The sequence below is a fragment of the Balaenoptera musculus genome, chromosome 1 (genome assembly GCF_009873245.2).
Source record: "Balaenoptera musculus isolate JJ_BM4_2016_0621 chromosome 1, mBalMus1.pri.v3, whole genome shotgun sequence".
In the NCBI taxonomy this organism is placed as follows: domain Eukaryota; kingdom Metazoa; phylum Chordata; class Mammalia; order Artiodactyla; family Balaenopteridae; genus Balaenoptera; species Balaenoptera musculus.
The window spans coordinates 168,727,677-168,754,681 of NC_045785.1; the positions used below are offsets into that span (position 1 = coordinate 168,727,677).

A 27,005-nucleotide genomic window follows, 5' to 3' on the forward strand; every position below is an offset into this window, starting at 1 on the left:
ATAACCATTTCTTCAACATAGAGGTTACATTTTGGAGGAATATTGAGATGCTTCTCATTCTGAAATTGGCCTTTATATTATACTTGAACTCTCACTTGTCAATTTTTTTTTTTCTGAATTACTAAGAAAAAAACTGTTTGTAGTAATGTCTTCCTATGTAGAATTATGGATTTAATTAACTTTCACCTATTGAACTATTCAATTTTCACCACACAAAAATTCTAAATTTTAACCCATTCACTCACTATAACCACATTCACTGCCCAAACTGCATATGTTGTCCACATTGATAAACCTTCTGATCTGCCTTTAGACGGGCAGAGAGTTCTAGAAAGTGATTTGATAAGGGAAGGGGTGATGGCATTCAGTACAAGGCATGGGCTTGAATCTGTCCCTATACCCATGCTTTTTGATAGGATAGCTTCATAACAATGTGAAAAATTAGGGTCCAGCACTGTTAAGTATAGTGATGATGGACATGACTTGGCCCATAGTGACCTGAAGAGCCAATTGGTAAAAATGCATACGATGTGGGTTAGGATTTATGCCCAGCTTCTTAACGCTTCAGGTTCAGCTCTTCTGCTCTTCGTGGTGATTAACCCTCCAACCCAAGTCACTGTCAGAATGGAGAGGCCAGGGTATGACCCATTTGCTAAGTTTCAGTGCGCAGACTGGAAACAATTACAGTAGACCCTTGATATCTGCAAGAGATTTGTCCTGAGACATTCGTGTACTGCAAATGGAAAAATGTAACATAGCATATTATGTTCCCTATAAAATCCATTCCAGTAAAGTAAAATTAAAAATATTAAGTATCTCTTAGGCCATTAATGATTCTGTAAACACAAAACCAAAGTATAAAACTATTAAAGTAAAATTTGCCACCAAAATAAATTTCATACCACATAAAAATATTATTTTAGTAACATTAACCCCAAATTTATAGAATCTGCAAGTCGTAATGGGTAATGGTGTAATGACATTTAGAGATAACATGGAGACACGAATTCTCAGCTTTCTTGTTGTGAACTTGCTCCATGCATGTGATTCACATTAGAACTGCAACAGAATCATGAATGACTGTATCACATGCCTTTTGGGACTCTTGAATAAATTATATTGCAAAATTTCTTTAGTTCAATTTTTTTTAAAGGATGTAGACTTTTCAGTGATTGATACCTACACGAATCCATCTAAGGCAGAATCCATCTGTTTTATGATGAAAAGGTAGGACTAAGATAATGCTTTTATACTTGTTTCATCTTTATACAGTCTGAAATTCGAGGGTCCTGGTGAGGGAGAAGTAAAGTCTTTGTGAGTATAATCCAGTGTTTGTCTGAAAGAAATAAATCTGTAAAGTATTTAGGTATTATAATCTGATTATTGGGGTTTTTTTAAGTTTTCAATTTTTTTTTAATTTTTGAAATTAAAAAAAATAAATTTCAAGGTGAAATTTTGTTTTTTTGAAGACAAGTTTTATTTGGGAAGACTTTCTAATTAGGGCGAAATTCTTGAAGGATGAAATTCCTATGTCACTGTCAACTTGAAATTATTGAAATTATACAAGTTATTAAATTAGTGGGAAAGTTTTATTTACCAAATTAAGCATTTCCTTTTTTTCTTGTTTAATTTAAGTGGACATTTAAGTCCTAAATGATTTAATTGTACTTTGCTGAATTTGACTGTTCTGTTTGAAGTAGTTTCATGTATGGTGGTGATGATTATTTTATTTCCTATATTTTAGTATTTTGAGTAATGTCAAGATATTATGGCAGCGAGAAGGTAGTGTGGAGGCAATGAACAGGGTTTTTAGAGAGAGTACTTGTTTGTGTTCAGTACAAAGCAAATAGCCTTATACATTCTTTGCCCATCCCAAACCTCTTAAATTAATTAATTTCAAGTTAGCAAACATATATTGAATGCCTACTATGTGCCAGATACTGTCTTCAGTAACCCCAGGTACAAAGATTAATTGAAACAAGCCCTACTGTCAAGGGATTTGCTATCTATCAGGGTAGACATGTACTTAATCCAATGTGACCAGGTAAGTGCTTTATTAATGGAATGAACAAAGGGCTGAGGAAATTCAGAGAGAAAGAAAAGGCCAAAAAGGACTCCTTTTCTTTTCTTTCTAATCTCTAGGAAAATGATCTAAGAACTCAACTTAGCATGACAGAATGCCTTTGATGTAAAGGATTTTAGAGAAAATACTGAATTTTTTTTTAACAGATTAGAAAATTGAGGGCCACGGACATAAAGTGACTTATCAAAGCTCATACATCTGGTTTTTTGTTTTTGTTTTTGTTTTTTTTAAGAGTAGTCATTGATTAAGGATTTACTGTACTCATAGAAGCTACCATTTAGGCTAATAAACCTTCCTAATGACTAGACAGCAAATAAGTTCAAAATTGTATAATTCTGTATAATTGCAATATGATTTCAAAGAAAGAAGAGAAAAACGTAGGCTGATATAAATGAAGAATACGCTAATTGAGCCTTATGTGTAGGTAAGGTTTGGATAGGTGGAGAGTATAAGAGGCACAGTGCAAATAAAAGAAAATTGAAGTAAGAGGCTGGGATGAATTTGAAGTATGAGTGACAATTCCTGGCACAAAGTCTTAAATATTCAGTGTGTGTGTGTGTGTGTGTGTGTGTGTGTGTGTATGTGTGTGTGTGTGTTTGAATTGGAGCATGGGAAGAGGTGCATTCCCTTTATTACTTTAATAGCATGAATTCAAATGGTTTGCCAGTTGCCAGTTCAGGTTTCCTTCAGGCCCTTAGAATTGGCCAAAAACAGCAAATCAGCTATAAAACATTCAATTTATGGACCATTATTATAGATAAGATATTTAACTCTATTTAAACTCATGACCTTTCCGCTAGTTGAAAAGCATCAGAAAAGCACCAGCTTATGTAGTCACTAATAATGTCTTTGTGGAAATTACTGAATTAAATTTTGTGATTTAGACTGGCTACCTTGTGGTTTTTCACTTAATTTGTAAAGTAACTCTTCTTTATAATTTGATGTGTTTTGTATATTAAATATGTATCGGCATTTCCTATATGCTCGTGAGAAACAATTGCTCTGTTGTTTCAAGTAATTCACTGAAAAGAGTGATTGATGCTCCCAGTAGTAAACATCTTCAATTGCACCATTGCCCTGCATACACACCCTCCTTGCTCCCAACTCCCAGCAATCCTACAAAACCTCCTTATTCTCGCTTACATCTATTGTAATATTTATTGTGTCATCTTATCATTGAGATTGTATCTTGCATTAGACCTTGAGACAATTAATACAAATGATGATAGTTACGAGATACTGATCTATGTGTTTTACAGATTATCTCATTTAATTCTCGTAATAGCTCTATAAAATGGGTACTACTTTCATCCCTGTTTTATAGATGAGGAAGTTAAAGCAGTCATAGAGCTGAAACGTGGAGGAATCAGGCTTTGGACCCAGGCCATCTGGCTTCATACCCCATACTTTTAATCATGATGATGTTCAGCTCCTAAGAACTACTCTATACTGGAGAAAAAGAGAAAATTGATGAAATCTATTTTATGAAATCATAAATTCTAATTTATTATTTTAAAACCTTGTGGATGATATATCCTATTGTGACCAGTGCATCAGACAGCAAGAATTACTGATGGGACTTCATATTGCTTTGTGTTCTAATCTTATTATAAAAGTGATGTTTTGGTCACAGTTGATTTTGTAACCTGCAGATTGAAAAATATAATACGTTACGTGGAATTTTGCTGTAAAATAGTGAGAAAGCTTAAACTAGTAAAGTACTTAATGCTTTATTCCTTGCTTATGGATCACACAGAAAGATTTTCATCTATTCTAGTGTAAGGATAATTCTTCTATTCATGAGTATATTTAAAGGGTTGATGTCAGTTTGTAAGTGTAGTGGGGCAAAAGTTTAATACTTGGGCAAAAGAAAATGGAGCTTCTTTATTTACTCCATTTGATATTTCTCGTGAGTTTCCACTTATTAGTACTGGATGTGGGGAAGGAGCGTGTGGGTGGGGATGCAGGAGTCGGGAAGTGAAACGGATTTGCCGATTACCGTATCTCAGTATCAAGTCTGTTTCTAACAAATGCTTGGTCTTGCATTTCTTTTCCCCCTCCCATCTGCTTCTCTCCCAGAGGCAGTAGGGAGTTCATGTGCCCTTGGGGTCATGGAGAAGATTAGCTTTGGTCCATGCATCGTCCTACTGCCCATGCAGTACTCTTTGGTCCTTGCTGAGGTCTGTCTAGCTGTTGTGATCTGAACGCAGGCACCTCATTCACTTGTATAAGTCTGGTCCTGTTTGGCGTTTGGAGGAACTATGCTGGTACCCATTACCAAAGCCCATGCGTTCCAGCCATTTGTCTCTGATCTCCAAGTCTCTGTGCTTCTTTAGGTCCCAAGACTGCGCTCATCCACTGGTCCCGCCCGCCCCTCCCCCATTAGTTTACCAAAACTCCTGGATCACCTGCCTAGCACACTCAGTCCATGGGGAACCAGTACCCTTCTCTCAGGCTATCCATCTAGCCCCCTCCTTCCACCAATGCAGCTTTCCACTTCTGTGCCAGTTTGGGCAGAATGCCAACTCAAATGTGGGACTCTGTTGGAGACCTGCCTCCTCACCAGCTGTGCCGGAGCTAAGCAGATATTCCTCGGTTCCCCCATGCTTATCTGGTCTTACCCCTCACTTTACCCTACATGAGTGGGGGCAGTTCGAACCGTGGCTTCCGTCTTACCCCCTACTTCAGCCTCAGTTCTCCTTTCCATGCTCTGCAAGAGTGGGAAGGCAGGAGCCTCAAGGCCCAGCCATCACTGGCAGAAGGGCTTGCCTCTTCATGCTGCAGGTAGGGGAAACTGTTTTTGCAGCTCACAGGCTCTTGATCCTAGGAACCCAGAAGCGACAGGGATTGGGATTTACTGAAGGTGAAAATACAGCGACTTAAAATATGAAAATACCTCCTCTTTTGTTTCTTTTTATTATTTTGATTTGAGGCACCCTTTTCTTTTCTTTTTTGGTTGTACCATTTATTTTTTTTATTGAAGTATAGTTGATTTACAATGTTGTATTAATTTTCACTGTATAGCAAAGTGATCCAGTTATACGGATACATACATTCTTTTTTTAATATTCTTTTCCATTATAGTTTATCATAGGATATTGAATATAGTTCTCTGTGCTATGTAGTAGGACCTTGTTGTTTATCCATCCTGTATATAATAGCTTACATGTGCTAACCCCATGAGGCACCCTTTTCTTACTGGAGTCTGACAGTATCAACTAGTCAGGACGTTCTATCTCAATCTGTGGACACTCGAACATAGACTATTTTACAGAATGAACCAAATTCCTAGATTTCTGAAACTTTATTACCTATCCAGCTTTTATTTCCGTCAGACTTCTGCTCTAGCTGGGCTTACTTCTTCATTTTCAGTCTAAATACTCTTTTGATCCACACCTCGTACCTGTGTTTAGCATATAATTTCCCTCCTTCCATCAGCTTAAGTTCTTCCCATTTCTAGCACTCACCTTAAGTCTCTCTGCCAAAAAACACATGTGCTAAGTCAGGCTTTAACAATTTCTCTTTTTCGAACTGCTATTGCAGTTGTAACTAAATGCACACAGTTTAGTGGTTGTTTCATCTTTATTGGTTTATATATTTTGAGTTTGTAACATATTAGCTAGCAGGGTTTGTATTATGCAATTCTTTAGTATCTTCTATAGCACTTAGCAGAGTACTGGGCGTGTAGAATAGATATTCAATAACTCTTCTCTTTTTGTGGATTCCTGACCCACTGAATGGCATGTATTTTTTGTTTGATTTGTTTTGTTTTGTTTTGTTTTAAGAATAAAGGTAGAATTTAATGAATACAATCAACATTATTACTTTTATTATTATTAATTAGGGATTGGACTTGGTGCATGTAACAAAATGCCCAAATAATGGTGTCTTGAAAGAAAGAGTGTTTTGCTTTGTTTCTTCTTCATGTCATGAGAAGACATTTGATGGCTTTGTTATCCAGATAAAGGATGGCAGGGTGGAAACCTTTGATTCTTTTGATCTTTCACTGCTAGTCAAAAAAATGGGTGTTGTTGCCTGCATCCCGGGCAACCTGAAGTACAAAGAAGGGCACAAAGTACATGCCAGCTAGTAAATCCCATTGAAAGAACTTTCCTTAGAAGCTCCACCCAGTGATTGACATACTTCTTATTGGCCAGACCTTACCTCACATGACCATCTCTGGCTGTCTGATTGATTTTATGATGCAACCAGAGTTTAGCTAGATATTTACTTCTTTCAATTTAAAGCTAATTCTACTAACAACTGTCCCCCAGCTATGAGGGTCTGACTATGTGATTTTTTTACTCGAAATATATATTGGCCAAAGGATATTAAAAGTTGTGGGTTATTATTTGTGATTTGTGTAGCCATTCATTGAGAAAGATAGTATGTAAGATACTAAGATAGTCTGTTATCCTTAACTAATATTTGATTTGTTTTTAATTAATTCATTCACTCATTTATACAAACCTTAAAGAATAGTTTGCATATGCTTGTAGTTGTGATCTTTTTCCTTCTCCTCTCAAGTCACAGTTACGCGGTTTTGTTTTTAAAGTTATAGACATGTTTTAGTGCAATTAACAGTATAATAATCAGAACTGCATTACACGAGACTGGGTGGTTGCCTGCATCTTTGCTTAAGGAGAACAGCTTGTAGAATATACTATCTTAAGTGTTTTATTTGCTAAATATAAACCATATTAAGGTAATCAGTTTTTAAATGTGGAGACTATCAGCGTTTTTCTTATAAATTACTATCAGTGTATCCTTGCTCTTCTTAGAGGCAATCTTTTAAATGTCGAAACCAGCTGTAATTTTTCTCTTTTGATGTAAATTAAAATTCCATACAACATCACTGTCAGCTTAAGGTAGGAAGAAATAAGCTAGTTTATAAAAACAATTTGAAAAATTTAAAAAAACACGCAATTCAAAAGGGCATATGTACCACTGATAATGTTGTGATAAATTATCAAATAATTAATGTGGAAAGAAAGCAATTTTAGTTCCTGAAATGTTGATCATGTCTTCCAAGTATCAGAATAATTTAAGTAATTTATAACTAAGCACTGAAAAGTTTTCCTAGTCTGCTTATATTCCTAAATTTTTTAATGTATGTGGTAGGATTTTTGTTCAAAAAGCTATCTTAATGATTTTTTACTTTACCAGTCGTGTTTGCTGATTATCATAATCACCTTCACTGCCATGTTACCCCTGACCTCTTCTACTACCAAAAAAAAAAAAAAATTATTTTTACATGTACCAAACTTTTCAGTGTGTTATAATTCTCATTAGGAGTGGGAATTATTAAGCATCCTTTTTGTTTTTTAAGTCTCTTCTTTATATAATAGACTCTGTATACGTAAGCTCCAAGAAGGAAACACTTTCTAGTTTCTAGTTTCTGTATATGTGACTCCCTTTTTTTTTCTTCTTTTTTAAGCTTCTGCAGAATTGCAAGAGATGGGAGGATAGGCTTCAAAACATCCATTAGAATTTTTATTTGTTGTTTGAAATTTCTTTAAATAGTTGAACATTATTTTTAAAAGCGTTATGAATGTCCAGGGAGATAAAGGGATTTTTATAAACAAATTCCCTGGCAGGAACTGCATTACGTGCTATATATTTCAGGCTAATAATAAGGGCTTACAGTGGGTCAGTGTGTCATATCCCAACGGTGTCTGGTGAGATGGAGGGTTATCTTATATGTCAGCTAGCTAACCCTGTGAACATTTTTTTGAGCAGGCAAGATAATGGGACTGAATTCTGAAATGAGGGTTGAAATATACTGGAGTATTGTCACATGTGAGAACAATAACTTTTTAAAGTAAATGTAGTCACCTTTTGACAGCATTAGGCATATTTGATAATGGGGTATATTTTAAGTGGATAGACTGGGTAGAGTATGAAGAGAATCATATATAATGGTATGTTTAAATAGATAAATTTAAAAATCACAGATTCTGTAATGCACAGGAGGTTTTTATTAATAGAAAGCTGCTGAGAAAAAAAAGGAAACTTTTTTTCGTCTCTATTATGATTACTAAATTAACATAACCTAATACTAGTAAGGTTTCAACTTCTTAATTGCAATTTTAAGTTTTGAATATAAAATTACTTCTGCCCAAACAGGGGTACAATAATCTAGAAATCTTTAAAATTGTTTTGCTTTACTGTGTTTCCTGGCTAGTATCTTCATAAACCATCATATAAAATGTTAATGCCTTTTTTATATCACTAATTGTTTAAAAGATTTTTATTTCAGTCTTTCTTTGCATTTCCCTGCATTATACACTTAATTTTGAGAAAAGGTCTGTGTGTTTGTGTATATGTGTGTATGTGTGTAAAATGAACCTCCGGAAAATGCTTATTTTTAAATGTAGATGTGAATTGCTTGATGTGAATTGAATAAGATAATCCACATTCACACTCCTATGGCTTCTAAATTCAAATTTTAGAAGATGTATAGATTTGGAGTATAATCTAAGTATGTTGCAGTGGGATGAGATTATAAAGTTTTTTACACCATCTTGTGCACATTTTGTTTATTACTTTGGCATTTACTCTTATAAAAGGCAGATCTTTATGCACAATGGATTTTGTATAAACGTATGTGGACCTATCCTTATTTTCTTGAAGCCTATGGTATTGCAAGCATCATGAATGAGTGATTTAAGAAGGCTTTGGTCAGCCAGCAGAGGCCACTCACAGCTTGCTAGTAAAACTGGATGGCAAAGTGAAACTCTTTCCTTAATCACTATTGACCATCATTCCGAGCTGGTTAATTTTTAGTTCCTTACTCAAAAAAAAAAAAAAAAAAAAATTACCGTGGAGTCGTGAGAAAAAAAAAATTGTTGCTGTATTTGTTTTTTAATTATGTACTGATTAATCTTTCTATTAAAACATTTAGATCATTCATTATTTTGTAGGCCAGAAATGAGAATTTATACACTTAATAATTAGAAGTATTATTATTCTAATAAGCCAATAATTCTAAATTCTTAATTATTAATGCTGACTTATTTTAACTAGGAAAAGACTGTTTAAAGTGAAGATTTAAAACAATTACATTGTTTAATTTTAGAATGAAAATAGAAGAATTGCTAATGTTGTCATATATATACACATATGTATGTGTGTATATTTCCACACCTTTATCAGCTTAGCATAATTCGCATTCTGAGAATTCTTTTAAAGAGATATATGTGCTGCTATTACTTGAAAATGTACTAAGATTACTTCCAGATTACCTGAAGTCTGTCTTCAGTCACTACTTCATGTGATACTGACACCTAGCATCTTCCCTTTGACACATACGCTTCCTGCCAGAAAACGTAATCCTCAATTGAAAGGATAGCCTTGTGCTTCTCTGTGCTTTATTTCCTGTGATTTTTTGATTCTTTATAAAACCTTTCTGGCTTGCAGGTGTAATCTCACATTTACATTGTTATCTGCTTTTGAAGGAAAAAAAGAGTCCAAGTTCTCAAATTTTCCAAGTTTCCTCACATATTCTCATCATGAAATGTTTACTCCTCTCTAGTGCGATTTTTAAATTTGTTTTACTACTTTGCCTGTAATGACTAGCGGTGGAGCCATTTGTTATTCTTGTTAGTCTCTCCATAACATGGGCTGACAACCCTGTTTGAGCTGCCATGCTCACTCTTGCCTATATTTAAAATAGCCCCGTAGGTTACCCTGAAGTTACAAGTAAAAACCAGAATGTCCTTGAATGTATATTTCTAGGCTGAAGATTTTCCAAGAGTGTATTCTAGATTCAAGCCAGCATCTCCTGTGGCAAATCCCCAAATACAGAAAACACTTGTTTTGGTGTATTGTCTCCTTTGTGTGGTCCCCTGTAGGGGAAACGTAGTAAATTGTGGATAGAACAACGTAGGTTCAAATCTAGCTCTGTTTTTAGTCTTTGTAATCTGGGTGTTATGTGCCCTCACCCCAGTGGGTGTTAGTTTCTTCATCTAGTGTTTGAGGATAATGACGTCTATTCACTTTAGCCATCTTGCCTGTGAAAACTTACCTTATAAGCAGGAAAGACTGATAAAGAATAGGAGTGTCATCATTAATCACAAAAATATTTCTACAAATTGTATTAATTCTTGATGTGTCATGGGTAGTCATTATCACACTTTTATTGTTGGGTTGTTCATGCTTACATCCTTCCAAGAAGGGTTAAAAATTGCATAGTAAAAGTATAATGGAACAATGTGGAACCTTTAACCTTGACACCCAGGTAAAATTCATCAGATTCACTCACTGTGTTAACATCTACTACAATATAATTTAAATAACATGAAGGCTGTGAATAGTAGATGCTGCATAGATCCTAAAAAGAGGTTTTTTCCTCCTAAAATCTTACCAGGGTGAGCTCTGCTGATAAGAGCAAGATTGTTTATGAATATTGGTATACTTAAAGATATGAATAATGATGAGAACGTAGTACATCTTTCTGTTATGTTATTAGATTTTATAAAATCCCAAACTCTGAGGCATTTTCTTGGTTAGAAAACCAAAGTCTAGTGTACAAATTTATTAATTTAGTACAACAACTTTTGAAACCTCAGGTAATTCAGTTGTCCTCAGAAATGGATTATCTTCCTTCCTGAATATTCCTTCCAGGAGGACATTGTCCAAAGCTGGAACTCCTCATAGGTAAGGACTTATTACACTGACCTCTCCCTCAGATCCAACACCTTACCTGGCACACATCAGGCATTCTGCATGCACCTATTATTTTTTAGTTTCTTATAGCCAGTGAAGAGGATTCTTCATAGTCACCCGTATAATTTCACATTTACTTTAATAGCCGTCTAGACAAATGAAGGTAAAATATGGATTAGCACATGAATTATTTACTGATCTTTCTTTCTTTAAAAAAAACAAAACAAAACAAAAAAACACCTTGGAATTAGAGGGGTCCCTTAACACAGAACTTTATCATTATGTAAAAAAGATTAGTAATCTTTGTAACAATATAACTAAATCAATGTAACAATCAATGTAACGATATAACTAAAGTCACCCAACTGAATGGGAGCCGTATACCACTCATTATATAGTAAAGTTAAGCATGATTTTATATACACAATAGGTAACTAGTAAATATTTGTTGAATTGTATCAAGTAGAGCAGTTTGGGGTTTAGAACAAGGAACAATCAACTACTGCATGAGGAGCTGGAGAGAAGGATCAGAGTGGAAAGCAGGGATGAGATTAGAGAGGGCTTCAAATGCATTTCTCATTAGTTTTAATTTTGCTTTCAGTGTGGAGCTCTGGATGGCTCTGGCATGAGAAAACTGACATGTTGAAAAGCAGCAATTTAGAAAGTTGAGTTTGGCAAGTTGCTAAGATGGATTGGAGCAGGGAGAGAGAAACTGCACACAACTCCCTTCTGCCCACCTTATTCCTCTTAAATCAGATAACTACTTTGTTTCCCTTTAATCATATAAATGATATCCATTTATGCTACCTGAATTGTTACTTTTTTGTATTTGCTTTAAAAGTAATTCTAAAGTAATTTCTACTTTTTTGTATGTTGTTTTAGAAGTAATTCTAATGTTATTTTCTTGAATGCTTTCCATCCCCAAATAAATTGTGCCTTTTGTGAATCGTGACCATTATGTAATATTATATATGAGAACAGGTGACACAATGAAATATTTTGTTCATTCTCCCAACTATCTTGTACCACATTTTTAGAACACTGATGTAAACTCAGGTGCCCTCATTTGAAATACTTTTGGAGAATCTTTCTTCATTCTTCTGTATGTGATTAAAAGATTGACATTATACACATTCATTTAACAGCTATTAATTAAAATCAACTATTGCAAAACATTTAGAATATGATTTTCTTGGGCTTGTTTTTAAATGAAGATAATGTATAGACTAGCAACGATAGTAAGTTTTCTTCCACCTCTTTGCTTTCCTTTCCTTACTTCTTACCCCCAGGGTTTAAAGTCCTATTTTTAAGCCTCTTGCTGTTGAGTTGTTTTCCTTAATATCTGTCACATATATTTGACTGACACATTTATTGAATGTACCGGGGGGGGGCCTTCATGCAGAACCTGCTAAACTTTAAAGGCTTGTTTCTTTCTTCAGAGAAGTTGAGTCAAATTAATAATGGCCCTTAGAGAAGCAGGAAGCTTCTGGGTCTTGACAAACTGGCAGGGAGGCTCAGACAATGTCTCGCTGTAGCCTGGAGGCCGGGCGGATTTGATTGACCAGTTCTCACACAACTGAAAGGCCTTCTTTTGAATGGCAGCCTGCCACCCTAAGTGTTTGTCAGTGTAGGCACTGAAGCAGAATAGCATTTGGAAAGCAAAATATAATTGTAAGTGAGAGAAAAGTTGGAGGACAATGGCGCTACTAGAGGCAGAGAAGAAAGGATGATGGTTTCTTGTGCTTCTATGGAGACATAACATCTCCTGAACTTATAGAAGGAATCTTATTCATTGAGATCATAAGTAGGATATCATTCATGTTGAACAAACTCATTATTAATCTCATAAGACCATTGTGTCTCAGATAAGTTTACCTAATATGGGAAGTAGTTCATTCAACCATCTAATTATAGAAGAATGGGATGAGATGCAGTGGGTTTGGTAACAATAACAAAGTGAAAATGAGATATAAAACCAACTGTTCTGTCTATCTTTGAAGGAAAGTCATAAAATCAGTGTTGATAAATCAGTGATAGAAAAAATAAGAAATTTCTTTTAATGTATCTAATAAAACTGAGAAAGATATTTTGTCATTGAAATCATTTGGCTAAATTTCCCTTATATTGGTACGTATTGACCTTATGAATTTTGATAGTGGTACTTGTACAGCTGTTATTAAGTTTTCATCTAGTAACTACTACATTTCTGATTTTCTAAGGTTGATAACTTGATTGTAAATAACAATAGTAAAAACTGAGATCCATGTGATCTTTTAGCATTATAGTCTATTTCACAATCTAGTAAGGCCAGAAGTTGACATAAACGCTATGCTATCCAGAGACCATTCATTCCTATCTAGCTTTGAGTTTATTGTTTTAATTTAATAATTTGCATAATAAACATAGATACTGAAAAGAAATATGCCTACTTTATTTAGGATTGTAGTCACTATTGATGTAGTAATATTTAACAAATGAATCATAAAAATTCAGGGCATATAGTGTGATGTTTAAGATTCTTATCAGTAAATATTGGCTAATTATATAAAAGATTGTTTCCAGAGTTTTAACAAATAACAAGAATTGGATTGGGGAGATACTATTTCTCATGAAGAACAGAATACCTGTTTCCTATCTGACCTTGTGAAATAAAATCTACTTTTTCTAACAAATAACTTTTACAACATGAATATCTTATGGGATATTTAAAGAGTTATGATTTTTTTTTTAACTTGTGATTTCTTTCTAAGACATTTCTGGAATACCTGGAAGGCATATTTTTTGGAGAATAAAATAATCACCATACTTAATCATTTACTAGAAATTAATACTTTGACCTGATGTTTTACGTTGCTTCATTTTATTTTTAGAAAGATTAACCCCGAATTATAAATTTTTAGGAAGAATTCTGTAAGAATGTTTCTTGACATTTTATAATTCTTTGAAGTATCTACTAATAATCAATCATATTAAATACATGTTTTCAAGTTTAAAAAACACTGAAACTCCAGTATAGCCCTGATTTCCATAAGCTGAATTCTATACTAAGATCTTACCCTCAGATTTTTGGTAAGCATGTCTAGTCACTAAAGTAGCAAAAGATTCCTGTTGTTAGAATAGTTTACTCCTGAGGCAGACCAGTGTCATTGACCCTAAGAAGATCATCATGTATGGATCTCAGTGTTTCTTTATTTCATTAAAAAAATTCTAAATTATGCCTCGTTACATATCTTTAAAAGTAAAACCAAAATTGACTTGAAATAACAGTCAAGGATATTCACCTCTTTTTTAAAAAAAAAGGGCCATGTACTAGGTAAATATGTAGAGTCATTTAAACATCTACATTTGATATTGTAAATCTTTTGTGAGTTATTTACAGCAATTGAATTGAGCTTATAGTTTCTATATATGATTTCTGAGAAATACATAGTATGATTATTTCTGACTAGATTGAAAGCTTACATATGTATTGTGGTATAAATTAGTTATAAATTCTGTTTTGTTGTACTCAGTTGCATTGTTTTCATCAGGCAATTTATCACATGGGTATATGTGAAATTTCTTCATTTATTAAATTTCAGATTACGTATTTCAAGCCAGAGCAAGACTTAAACATTTTTCCATAAGTATAGCTGCAGGTAAACAAGCAATTTTAGCCCTGAAAATAGCTTCTGCTTCTGTCAACACTTTGTTTATTCTTTCTCTGAGATAAAAAGTTCAGTTTTCTGATATTTGTACCAAGATAAAGTCAGTAAACAAGATTAATATAGTGTGGAAAAGGTTGTCAGCAGCCCTGGCAAAGGAAATAAGTTGCCTGTACATAGAACATACTGTAAACTGAATAAAAGTGTCAGGTCCACCATGAGATAATGTGATCATGAACCTCTAACAAAGCATGACATAGGCGCAGTCGGCTTTTCTCATAGCCACTGTGTAGAAAATGGATTACTATATTCCAGGGTTACCCACTGGAATAGCATGAAAACCTCATTTTGAGATGAATGCAAGATGTAGTCCTGGAGTTGAGCCACATGTTTACCTGTGGTGCTCAAACCATAGGGTTATTAATGTCATCATCTGTGCACATTTGCAATATTTGCATTTCTTAGAGTTTCAGTATGTGCTGGCACCCATGTTACCCAATTGATACGAGACAAAATACATTTTTGAAAATGTTCATTTCTTCTGAGGGGCATTTGTTGCCTCATCATGCCTTTTTGGATTCTATACGTCAAGTGGCACTTCTATAATTACAGAGGGATTTTTTTTTTTAATATAGCAGAGCATAATGTAAAGCCTTTTGCTGTCAGTTTATGTCTCATCAGTTGTGATGGTGGATTCATGCTGTGTTTATGTTCCCGTTGAGAACCCTCTATAGGATAGGAAAGTTGTGACATTTTCTTTAAAAATGGGAATAGCTTGCAATGTCAAAAAAGTTGAACCTTGAATTCTTTATCAGCTTTTTAATTTGATTTAGAAATAAAGGAATAAAATTTTTTCTCTTAAGTGAAATTACATTTTGTTCTATGTAAATACACAAACAATTCCTAACTTTATGGGAAAACTATAAAAAGGACTACTCACTACTTCCTTGACTTAAGTCTTTGTATGCATTTTTTTTGAAGTACAGTTGATTTACAATGTTGTGTTAGTTTCAGATATACAGCAAAGTGATTCAGTTATACATATATATATATGTATATATTCTTTTTCATTTTAGGTTATTACAAGATAATGAATATATTTCCCTGTGCTATACAGCTGGTCCTTGTTGCTTATCTATTTTATATATAGTAGTGAGTATAGTTTAATCCCAAACTCCTAATTTGTATGCATTTAAAATGTGTGCATTATAATACATGTTATTTACATTTAGGGGTTAACTACAAACATGTTGGTCCTAGGAAATATCATCTTCTCAGCACTAATCTAATAAACCTTTTTTAATATACAGTTAAATATATTTGCAGTTGTACAGTATTTGGAAATGAGAGTCCGTGGTCTAGTTCTTAAGAAAAATTTTTTTTTCTGTTATGAAGGTACTTTTTAAATAGTCTTAAAATTCTAGCCGAGGAACTATGCTAGACTAAAACAAATAGCACGTTGTTAGCAGTAATTAAAGTATCTTCTGGTCCATGCAGTTGTGTCTTAGATTTTGAGAATCGTTATATTCTCCATTTCAGAGTGGATGTCCTCAAATGAAAACATCCCTATTATTCACTGCCTTTTTACACACTCAACTGTGACCTATTTTTGGTTTTAAATCTCCTTTCAGGTGACCACTCCTGGCCCAGTCAGTAACAAGAGAATGGTTCACTTTTCCCCAGATTCTCATCACCATGAGTGAGTATGCATGGTATTTGTATAATCTTGTTGGGCTATTCTGTTTCTTTCTTTTGGGAAATTGGTAGCTATTGCTAGTAAAGGTGGTTCAATTTAAGTCTGTCTTATAAAAGAGTAAACATCATATACCAAGGACAGTAGTCCAAGAACAATTTAAATGAAACCCACGACAGAAATTTAAAGAAAAGTTTTTAAGTAATCATTCTTTTATTTTACTTGCAATAGAATTTGAAATTCACGTGTTACTGAAAGTCATACATAAGATTATCTCAAAGCATTTAAATTTTCATTACATTCAGTAATATCAAGCTCTCCCTCGACTCATCCATCCTCACTTCCTTCCTTCTACAGCCCTTTCTAAGGTACTGAAATGAAGAGTGAGTCTTTTCCTCATTAATTCTCTACCCTCTGCTCCTGTCCAGCATGAGCTGTGATGGGACCAGAAAGTATTTGCATTTAGCAACAAAAGGAAGAGACTAATTTACTAGATAACTCCAAAAAAGTAGAGCTGTGGCTTGGTGAGTTATGGAGTGAATTTCTAGGTGCTAATTCTATTTCTAAATACATCTTTGTTGGAAAACCTGAAATAAGTTGTGTATTTTGGCTCAATACCATGTGTCTCCTATGAAGCTGGTTGAACTTGAGAAAGACCATTAAAGTATGGAACGATATGAATTAATTATTGAATGAATTTTTTCTGGAAAACAATTATATTAGGACCCATTAGGTCCTGTATTTTAAATCTACTTTTTAACAAATATAAAGCAGAAATTATTGTTCAGATGTAGCTTAATTTATAAATATTAATATGAGTATAATTTATATGATATAAAATATTATCTATATAGATTATTTTTATATATTTACTTCTATAGCTTATGATATCACAACGTTCCCTCTTAATAGCTTATCTTACTCATTGTTTTCTTATCCCATAAAAGACCTTCTCTCTTTTTTCACTCAAACAGAAGAAAAAAAAAAATGGATAAAGCATTCTTTATCTCATAATGACCACCAGAAGATTTGTATGTTTTCATCTTGATTTTCTGTTCTGATAGAAAACTAATACTCAAGAAAGTAGATTTAGAGCTATATTTAAGCCAAAACTCTCATTTGGTAAAGATTATAAATGCTCTGAGGGCAAACAATCTCTATCACCATCGTAATCCAGTGCCAGTTGTTGAGTGAGTGAAGACATAAAAGTTTGTATTTAAACGAGGACAAATGCAATAATGTCAGTTGAGTATTGCTTCTGAAATTAGCCGGTATGACCCTCATTGAAATATCCCAACAACCCTTCCACACCCATCTCCCCATAAATCAGAGTTTCTGGGGCTGGAACTTAGATGCCACCGTTTTTAGAGCTTCCCAAGTCATCCCAATGTGTTTGATTACAATTCTCTCAACACTCGGGACTAAAACGGTCATTTTACTACCTCGTGCCGTCCACTTTTTTTAGTATCTCATTCTGACCTCCTCTTTCCCACATCCTCCTCCATTATTTTAATTACAGCTCTGTTATCTTTTATATGGATCTTTTTGTCTCTACTCTCTCACTATTTCAGTACATACTACTTACTTCTACTATTCAAGTTCAGTTCTGATCCTTTTATTTTCCTATTAAAACTTCCAGTATTGATTGCCTCTTGACAGTAGACAAACCTTAGCATATCGTTAAACACCTTCCACAATCTGGCTCCAGTAACGTTTCCACTTTGTTATCCATTATCTCTTCCTCCTAACACCAGTGGTCCAGCTGTCTACCTCTGTGCCCTGAATAGAACCTCTGCTGCACTGGCCCCTTTAGCCAGTGACTTTGCTCATTCATCTCCTCCTATCCATATCTGTCAAAACCCTGTTTATTATTCAAGACTGATTGAAAAGTCATCTATTATATTTTTCAGGATGTACTAGGTGCAAGTAACAGAGTATGAAACTAATGCTAGCTCAGACCAAAAGGTTTGGTTTTTCTTTTCACGAGAAGTTAGAAGGAAGGTGGCTCTAGGGCTTGCTACTAAGCTTAAGGATACTATCAAGGGCCAGACTATTTCTCTTTTTCTGCTTCATCACCTGTATTTGTGTCCTAGAGCTACAGTAACAAAGTATCACAAACTGGGTGACTTAAACAACAAATGTATTGTCTCATAACTCTTTTCTTTTTCCATACTTTTTCTTTTATTTCATTGCAGAATAAAATTCCTCTTGCATTCTTGCACTCTCCCTTTAATTTTCTATATTCTTAAAATACTTGTTATTGAAGTATAGGTAACATACAATATTATATTAGTTTCATTTATTGAAGAAGCTGTCTTTCCCCCATTGTATGTTCTTGCCTCCTTTGTCATAGACTAATCACCCATATAAGTGTGGGTTCATTTCTGGGCTCTCTATTCTGTTCCCTTGGTCTGTGTATCTTTTTTTGTGCCAGTACTGTACTGTTTTGATTACTATAGCTTTGTAGTATAGTTTGAAATCAGGGAGCATGACACCTCCAAGCTTTGCTCTTCTTCCTTAAGAGTGCTTTGGCTGTCTCACATTTCTGAAGACTGGAAGTCCAAGATCAGGGTATCAGCAGGGTTGGTTCCTTCCGAGGGCCCTGAGGGAGAATCTGTTCCTTGACCCCCCCCTCACTTGTGGTTTGCTGGCAATCTTTGCTGTTCCTTGACTTCTGCTGCATCAACCCGGTCTCTGCCTTCATCTTCCCATTGCCTTTGCCCGGTGTCTGTATCTGTGTCCAACTTTCTGCTTTTTATAATGACACAGATACAGATATATAATAACATTTTATAAGGTCAAATTGAATTAGGGCCCACCCTAGTGACCTCATTTTAACTTGATTACCTCTGTAAATACCCTATTTCAAAATAAGGTCACATTTTACAGTACTAGGGGTTAGGACTCCAACATATCTTTGGTGGGGGGGGACACATTTCAACACATAGCATCTTCCTGGTCTTTTTTTCTTATATGTCTTCAGATTTACTGCCTCATAGTCTCAAGATGGCACCTATGGTTCCACATATCATGTCTGCATTCAAGGCAGGAAGAAGAGGGAAGGACAGTACAAGCAGCTTTCCTCAAGAAACAAAATTATTTTCAAAAATCACTCACCCACCTTCCCTTAATTCTCATTGACCAGAACTGGGTTACTTGGTCCCCCATAGTTGCAAGCGAGTTTAGGAATGTAAGTGTCTAGCAAAGGTTTAGATCAGTCATGATAGGTTACTTGAGTCTGGCACATAGTGGCCCCTAACAAAATAAGGATAAGAAGAGGATACTATCCATTGAGTAGCTGCTAACAAAATTTGTCGTACTCAGCTCACTGACTTTTCAACATCCATACACAGTCTTCACTCCATACATACATACTGTGTGAAATACCTTTCCTGCCTTTCCCAAAGAAGACCACTTCAGAGTCTCATCCAGTTACATCATCTGTCTCAAAATCTCATCCGGGACCTCTGAGTGACATGAAGCTTTCATCAGATCTGGCTATGGCTCCTTGTAGTATGTTGTATGTAGCATAAATTAAAGGTGACTGCATATAAAATGTAGAATTGTGGAGAATGCAGGCTATTTCAACAAAAGCTCCTATTCGGTAAAGGAAGCACTTGATATACGTCCAATTTGGCAAGCAGTCCTTTTCTGCTTTCTTGGAGGACCCTTCTTGTTATTTATATGTAAGATCACAGCTGATATGTTCATTACCTCAGATGCCCTTCCAGGGTGCTGCACAGTTTTTCCAACTCATTTCTTTTTTTTTTTTTTTCCCTTCAGCTTTATTGAGGTATAATTGACAAATAAAAACTTGTAGAATATTTAAAGTGTGCAACACGATAATTTTATATATATTTATATACATATTCACACACACGTTGTAAAAAGATTCCCACCATCGAATTAACACATTCATCAGCTCACATATTTACTTTTTTTTTTGTTTTTTGGTGAGAACATTTAAGATCTACTCTCTTAACTTTCAAGCATACAATACAATATTGTTAATTATAGTTGTCATTAATGTACATTAGATCCTCAGGCTTTATTCGTCTTGTAACTGAAAGTTTGTGCCCTTTTATCAGCCTCTCCCTAGCTCCTCCACCCCACTCCCCACCTCAGCCCCTGTCAACCACGATTCTACTGTGTTTCTAGAAGTTCAACTTTTTTCTTTTTTTTTTTTAAGATTCCACATATAAATGATATCAGCACTATTTATCTTTTTCTGTCTGGCTTACTTCACCTAGCATAATGCCCTCCAGGTTCATCCATGTTGTCACAAATGGCAGGATTTCCTTCCTTTTAAGGCTGAATAATATTCCATTGTGTGTGTGCATATTAATTGACCATATATGCATGGGTTTATTTCTGGGCTCTCTATTTTGTTCCATTGATCTATGTGTCTGTTTTTAACCAATACCATACTTTTTTGATTGCTATACTGTAATATATATATATTTAGTATGTATTTTTGAAGATAGTTTGAAATCAGGAAGTGTGATAGCTCCAGGTTTGCTCCTCTTTATCAAGGTTGCTTTGGCTATTTAGGGTATTTTATGGCTCCATACAAATTTTAGGATTTGTTTTCTATTTCTGTGAAAAATGACATTGGAATTTTTATGATTCCCTTCGCTCTGTGGATTGTATGGATATCTGTGCATAGTATAGATATTTTAGCAATATTAATTGTTCCTATTCATGAATACAAAATCTCTTTCCATTTATTTGTGTCTTCTTCCATCAGTGTTTTATAGTTTTTGGTGTATAGATGTTTCACCTCTTTGGTTAAATTTATTCCTAAATATTTTATTATTTTTGATGCTATTGTATATGGGATTGTTTTCATAACTTCTCTTTGTGATATTTTGTTGTTAGTGTATCCAAACACAGCCAACTTTTGTATATTGATTTTGTGTCCTATAGCTTTACTGAACTTGTTCATTTGTTCTAATAGCTTTTTGGTGGAGTCTTTAGGATTTTCTATGTGTACTATCAGGTCATCTGCAAATAGAGACAATTTTACTTCTTCCTCTCTGGTATGGATGTTTTTACTTTCTTTTTCTTGCCTAATTTCTCTGGCTAGGACCTCCAATATCTGTTGAATAGAAGTGACAAGAGTAGTAGCCATCCTTGTCCTTTTCCTAATCTAAGAGGAAAAGCTTTCAGCTTTTTACCATTGACTATGATGTTAGCTGTGGGCTTGTCATATATGGCCTTTACCATGTTGAGGTACATTCATTCCTTCTATTTGTTGAGAGTTTTTGTCATGAAAAGATGTTGAATTTTATCATTTGCTTTTTATGCATCTATTAAGATGATCACATGACTTTTATCCTTCATTTGGTTAATTTGAAGTATCACATTTATTAATTAGTGGTTGTTGAACTATCCTTGCATCCCTGGAATAAATCCCACTTGATCATTGTGTATGACCCTGTTGAATTTGTTTTGCTAGTACTTTGTTGAAGATTTTTCTATGTTTATCAGGAATATTGGCCTGTAATTTTCTTTTCTTGTAGAATCCTTCTCTGGCTTTGGTATCAGGATATAATGCTGGCCTCATAAAATGAGTTTGAAAGTGTTCCCTCCTCTTTGATTTTTTGGAAGACTTTGAGAAGGATTGGTATTAATTTTTCTTTAAATATTTCATGGAATTCACCAGTGAAGTGATCTGGTCCTGGACTTTTTTTTTTTTTTTGCATAGTTTTCGATTACTGGTTCAATCTGCTTCCTAGTAATTGGTCTTTTTAGATTTTCTGTTTCTTCATGATTTCAGTTTTGGTAAATTTTATGTTTCTAGGAATTTCTTCATTTCTTCTAGGTTATCTGATTTGTTGGAATATAATTGCTTATAGTAGTTTCTTCTGATCCTTAGTATTTTTATGTGATCAGTTGTAACAGCTGGGAAAGTATGTAGTTAAGCCCCTTCCAGGGAGAACAAAGATGGGTGTTTTGCCTGCTCACTCTACACTGAGCTTAGGTGTATTGCCATGAGGGGGCATTGTTCCTGTGTCTGTTTAAAAACTGCTTCTTTGTTTGCTGTAGTCCTGTGGGACTGGTGAATGCAAGCTCCACTGGCTGTCAGAGCCAGGAGATCCAGGGCCTGTCCCTCAGGTGGCAGCTGCAAAAGCTGGGGCACCAGACATGTGTACAAGCTAGCAGCCTGGTTTTATTGTTCCAGCGAGCAGGAGTGAGAAGGCGGGGGAAGTGCCCCCAGCCCACTGGACTCTGAGGAGGATCGCAGCCAGCCCCTGGATGCATCCTCAGTTAGACTCTAGAACCTCAGACGGCAGCTTGTAAGGTTTGCCGTCAAACCTTTGCCTTCCAGGAAAAGACTGGGAGATGGACGTTTCTAGGCAAACATCCTGCTCCCTCTGGGCTGAACCTTGAGGGATAGCCGCAGAGAGTGCTCACGTGCCCATTAAGAACTGCTTCTTTCTTTGCAGTCCTTTGAGTCTCAGAGCTGGGTGCTTTGGGGGCCCTTCCCTCAGGTGGGAGTCTTAAAATTGCCTTTCTTCCACTTTAGAAAAAAAAGATGCCCTCTCAGTTCTGATCTTATCTTGGCACATTTCCCTGTAGTGTAAAATCCTCTTGGGTTCCAAACAGGGGGTCGTTCATATTGTACTGATATTGATGTTGGCAGATTAAATCAAATGATTAAGTCACAAAGCTTTATGCAATTTAGGTAGTTACTAATTCTTTGTTTTCAGCATCTGGTAGATTATTAAAAATACTGCTTAATCTTGAAATCATTGTGTGTGATATTTTTTGGCATAAAACTCTGAAAGAGTTCAATAATCAAGTGTTGGTTCTAACCAAATTCCTTTTTTTTTAATAAATGTTATTATTTTAAATTTATTTATTTATGTATTTATTTATGGCTGTGTTGGGTCTTCGTTTCTGTGCGAGGGCTTTCTCTAGTTGCGGCAAGCGGGGGCCACTCTTCATCGCGGTGCGCGGGCCTCTCACTGTTGTGGCCTCTCTTGTTGCGGAGCACAGGCTCCAGACGCGCAGGCTCAGTAGTTGTGGCTCACGGGCCTAGATGCTCCGCGGCATGTGGGATCCTCCCAGACCAGGGCTCGAACCCGTGTCCCCTGCATTGGCAGGCAGATTCTCAACCACTGCGCCACCAGGGAAAACCCCCAAATTCCTTTTATTTCCGTTTATCAATTTGTGTGAACAAGGTTCCTGAGCACTCAAATTGTTAAAAATAACAGTAGAATTGATGCTAATGGTAATATTCATCAATGGATATATGAACTAATTTGGGGGAAAACTTGTTAATGATAGCTTTCTAATAAAATTTTATTTTTATGTTTACTATTATCAAAATGTATTTATGTTGGTTTAGTTGAGTACCAATAAAAACTATTTCAGATCTTAAGTAACTGATGGTTATTAACTAACAATTATTATTAGCATTGACTAACATAAACTTTTCAAAATAATTTTTACTCTAGTTTTATAGTCACAGATCCTTAAGGAAAGGTTATATGTGTATTTATATACATATGTATGAATGTTATATAGATACACACACACATTTTTGTTGCAGAAGACTATAATAGGATAACTAATAAAAGGCTTTCAAGTATAAAATTATATTACATTAGGATAAACTTCTGTGAACGAGTGAATTGTAAATTGAAGGGATTCAAGGAGAAAAATAAGCCATGTAAAATTTTCAACTTTTAAAGACGTGCCTATCCTGATATCTTTTTTTAATGGACCGATGGCTAATATAAAAGCACAATGATATTTAGATTCCAGTGTATATATTCAAAAGAGTGGTTCAGTTTATTTTACTTTGAAATATCAATATATAAAATTAATAGAAAATGAATCCTTTGCAAATATTTAAATTATGATGAAAATTTTAGATGTCTACATAAAAATATGCAAAGGGAGGATATTTTCATAACTGTTTCAGGCAATATGTGCTCAAAAATGGTTGAAGACCACTCTTGTGTAGACTCCAGTCAGGAACAAATAACGGAATATCCTACAAATAATGGTTTAAACAGAGAGCTGTTTAGTGTACTCACATAACTGGAAGTCTGGAAGTAGACAGTTGCACAGCTATTGAGGAGGCAATAACAGTATCTGCTACAACCTCCTTTAAGGAATCTTTGTTTTTTTCCCCCAAATTTCAACCAGCAATTCTTGATACCTTCTATATTCTCCCTTTGGGTCTTTATTTCTACTTGATTATAGTATTTGTCATGTTATTCTCTAGACTGTAGTTATTATATGCATACCTTATTCCTCTAATGAACCATGAATTTGCCAAGGATGGAAGCTTTTTCTTGTTCTTAAATTTCTCATACTATACAATACAATGCACACATCAAAAATCACTGGCTCTGGGGTCAAGGTTATCAAGTTCCACTACTGGACAGTGATGAGGAGAAGACCCCCTCTTCCTGATACTTGCACAAGAGTATAGGGAAAGCGTAGATGAACTGTGGTTTTGTGTAATCCTTGCTGCACTTACCTCAGAATGCAGAACTGTAAGAATGGCTAAAATAGTCATTCAATTATTAAATATTTAGAAACTTCTAATTGGATAGTAGGCAACAACTACTATTTTCAGTGAATGATTCCTCTAAGTCAATATTTGTTTTGCTTTGGAAGATCAACTACAAAAAATAATCTGACATAGGAATACTTAAAATAATTTTACTTCATAGAATTTCAAGAATTTTATTTTTAATAAATAAGGGGAAATATTTTACAGGTTCTAATGCAATAACATTTAGGAATTTTCAGTTCCTATGGTCGCGTGGTTAATAAAGTTTAGTGTAGGGCAGCTTGGAAAAGTCTAATCGAAGAAACAGAACTGCTGAGCTGAGGGATGGAAAAGGATGGTTTTAGAGTCATTAGAGCAATACCCAGCATGGTGCTCAGTGCGGAAAAACTCACCTCACTGAAAGTTTTCAGCGCAGTATATGAGAAAGCGGAAGTAGGTCATTAAAATGTGAAGAGTTTCTCTAAAGAAGATATCTTACAATAATTTCAATTATAAAATAAAATTACTTGTAGAAATTTGGTGAGCAGCCAACTTTGCTGAGCACAAGTTAGATTATGGAGTCTTGGTTTTAAAGGTAGACTAACCCGTGCTCTGTACAGATATTGAGAAGCCTTATAGAGTGTCATAATTATGAAAATGTGATTATTTTCACTGTACTAATTGTTTTATATTCCATCTGATAATTATTTCCTTGGAACATGTGTTTCTCTTCTTAAAGTCCAATTGTTAATATGTGATAGTTTTCTTTTAATGGGAAATATAATGCAAATAAATGAAATATTCATTAAAATAACCATAGAGAGTTACACAAAATGTGACAAGAACCTCAATCCAACTAAAGCCGAGAAATTAGTATCTAATTTCTGAGTAAAAATATCATGTTAAGTTTTGAAACTCACATTTAATTATTCTGTTCACTTTTTGAAAATACAAATATTAAAATCTGCAAAATAAAATTAATATATGACTACCTAGTTTTAAAAAATGTTGGGGCTTCCTTGGTGGCGCAGTGGTTAAGAATCCGCCTGCCAATGCAGGGGACACAGGTTCGAGCCCTGGTCCGGGAAGATCCCACATGCCGCAGAGCAACTAAGCCCATGCGCCACAACTACTGAGCCCGTGCTCTAGAGCCCGCGAGTCACAACTACTGAGCCCATGTGCCACAACTACTGAAGTCCGCGCACCTAGAGCCCGTGCTCCACAACAAGAGAAGCCACTGCAATGAGAAGCCCGCGCACCACAGTGAAGAGTAGCCCCTGCTCACCGCAACTAGAGAAAGCCCGCGCGCAGCAACGAAGACCCAATGCAGCCAAAAATAAATAAATAAAATAAATAAATTTATAAAAAAATAAAAATATTAAAGGCATCAAATGGGGTTACCTTTTATTCACTCCACCTCCCTTTATGCCTTTATGTATTGACGTTAAATGGTCCAGAATTTTTTCCTTTCCAACATTTTTCCAATCATTTATGAGATGCTTGTTTTTAAATTGAGCAAATATGATTTATTAATTGATTTTTACATTGATATTTATATTTTGCATTTATTTCACTTGAAAGTCTAGGAAATTTACCTGAGGAATTGTATGTAGATCAAAACTTATTTTAAATGCCCATGGGTAACTACTTATACACCTATGATGAATTGCTTTATAAAGCAAATATTCACCCTTTATTTTATCTTTTGTGTAAATATAAAGTTTGCTTAAAGCAAGATTTGCCCGGATGAAAGATTATGGTTATTGGGAATACTTTTACACTTTGAAATTTAGCATCTATTTCTTTATGGTGAAAGTAACTTCAACTTTAGATTGAGATAAATAAGATAGACTGGATCAATTCCTCCTCTGATTTACTGTGATTCCCTTGGGTAAGTCATTGAGCTTATGTATTTCTTAATTTTAATTATAAAGTAAGGATAATAACAGTCCTTTCTTATATATGACATTTTTACAAAGTACTTATGTGAAATACAGAAAGATTGTTAAACTGGGCATCAGACATTTCAAGATGATGCTGATGATGCTGATGATGCTGCTTTATATTGTAGAGTGTATTTTACTTTTCAGGGTATTATCGTATGCACCACTCTCTTCGTTGTTTTTATTAGCTCTCTGAAGCATACATAGTTGGTGTTATACCCCCATTTTATAGAGAACTTGACTTTTCTGAAGTCACACACCCTATTCCACTCAACCAAAAGTCAATTAAAGAAACCAATGTTTTAAGCATTTATTACATATTTGATAATACATTAAACCTGTTGGGGGATCCTATAGACATTACCCATGAGTATTGGTGTCTCTACTGACATTTAGGGATAAATAGGTAGTTATTGCAAAAATTCATAGAAGAAAAGCTCACATATTACTTTATTCACTGTGT

The 27,005-nt window shown here is 34.8% G+C and overlaps 1 protein-coding gene across 6 annotated transcripts in view; it reads left to right on the top strand.

The window, feature by feature from the left end:
• Positions 1-27,005, top strand: part of GPATCH2 (G-patch domain containing 2) — a 169,716-nt gene that overhangs the window by 79,224 nt on the left and 63,487 nt on the right. For all 6 annotated transcript variants that reach the window (XM_036865843.1, XM_036865869.1, XM_036865879.1 and 3 more), the window contains one exon: positions 16,026-16,093. In XM_036865843.1, the coding sequence (XP_036721738.1) occupies positions 16,026-16,093 (68 nt within the window). The remainder of the gene's footprint in view (positions 1-16,025; positions 16,094-27,005) is intronic.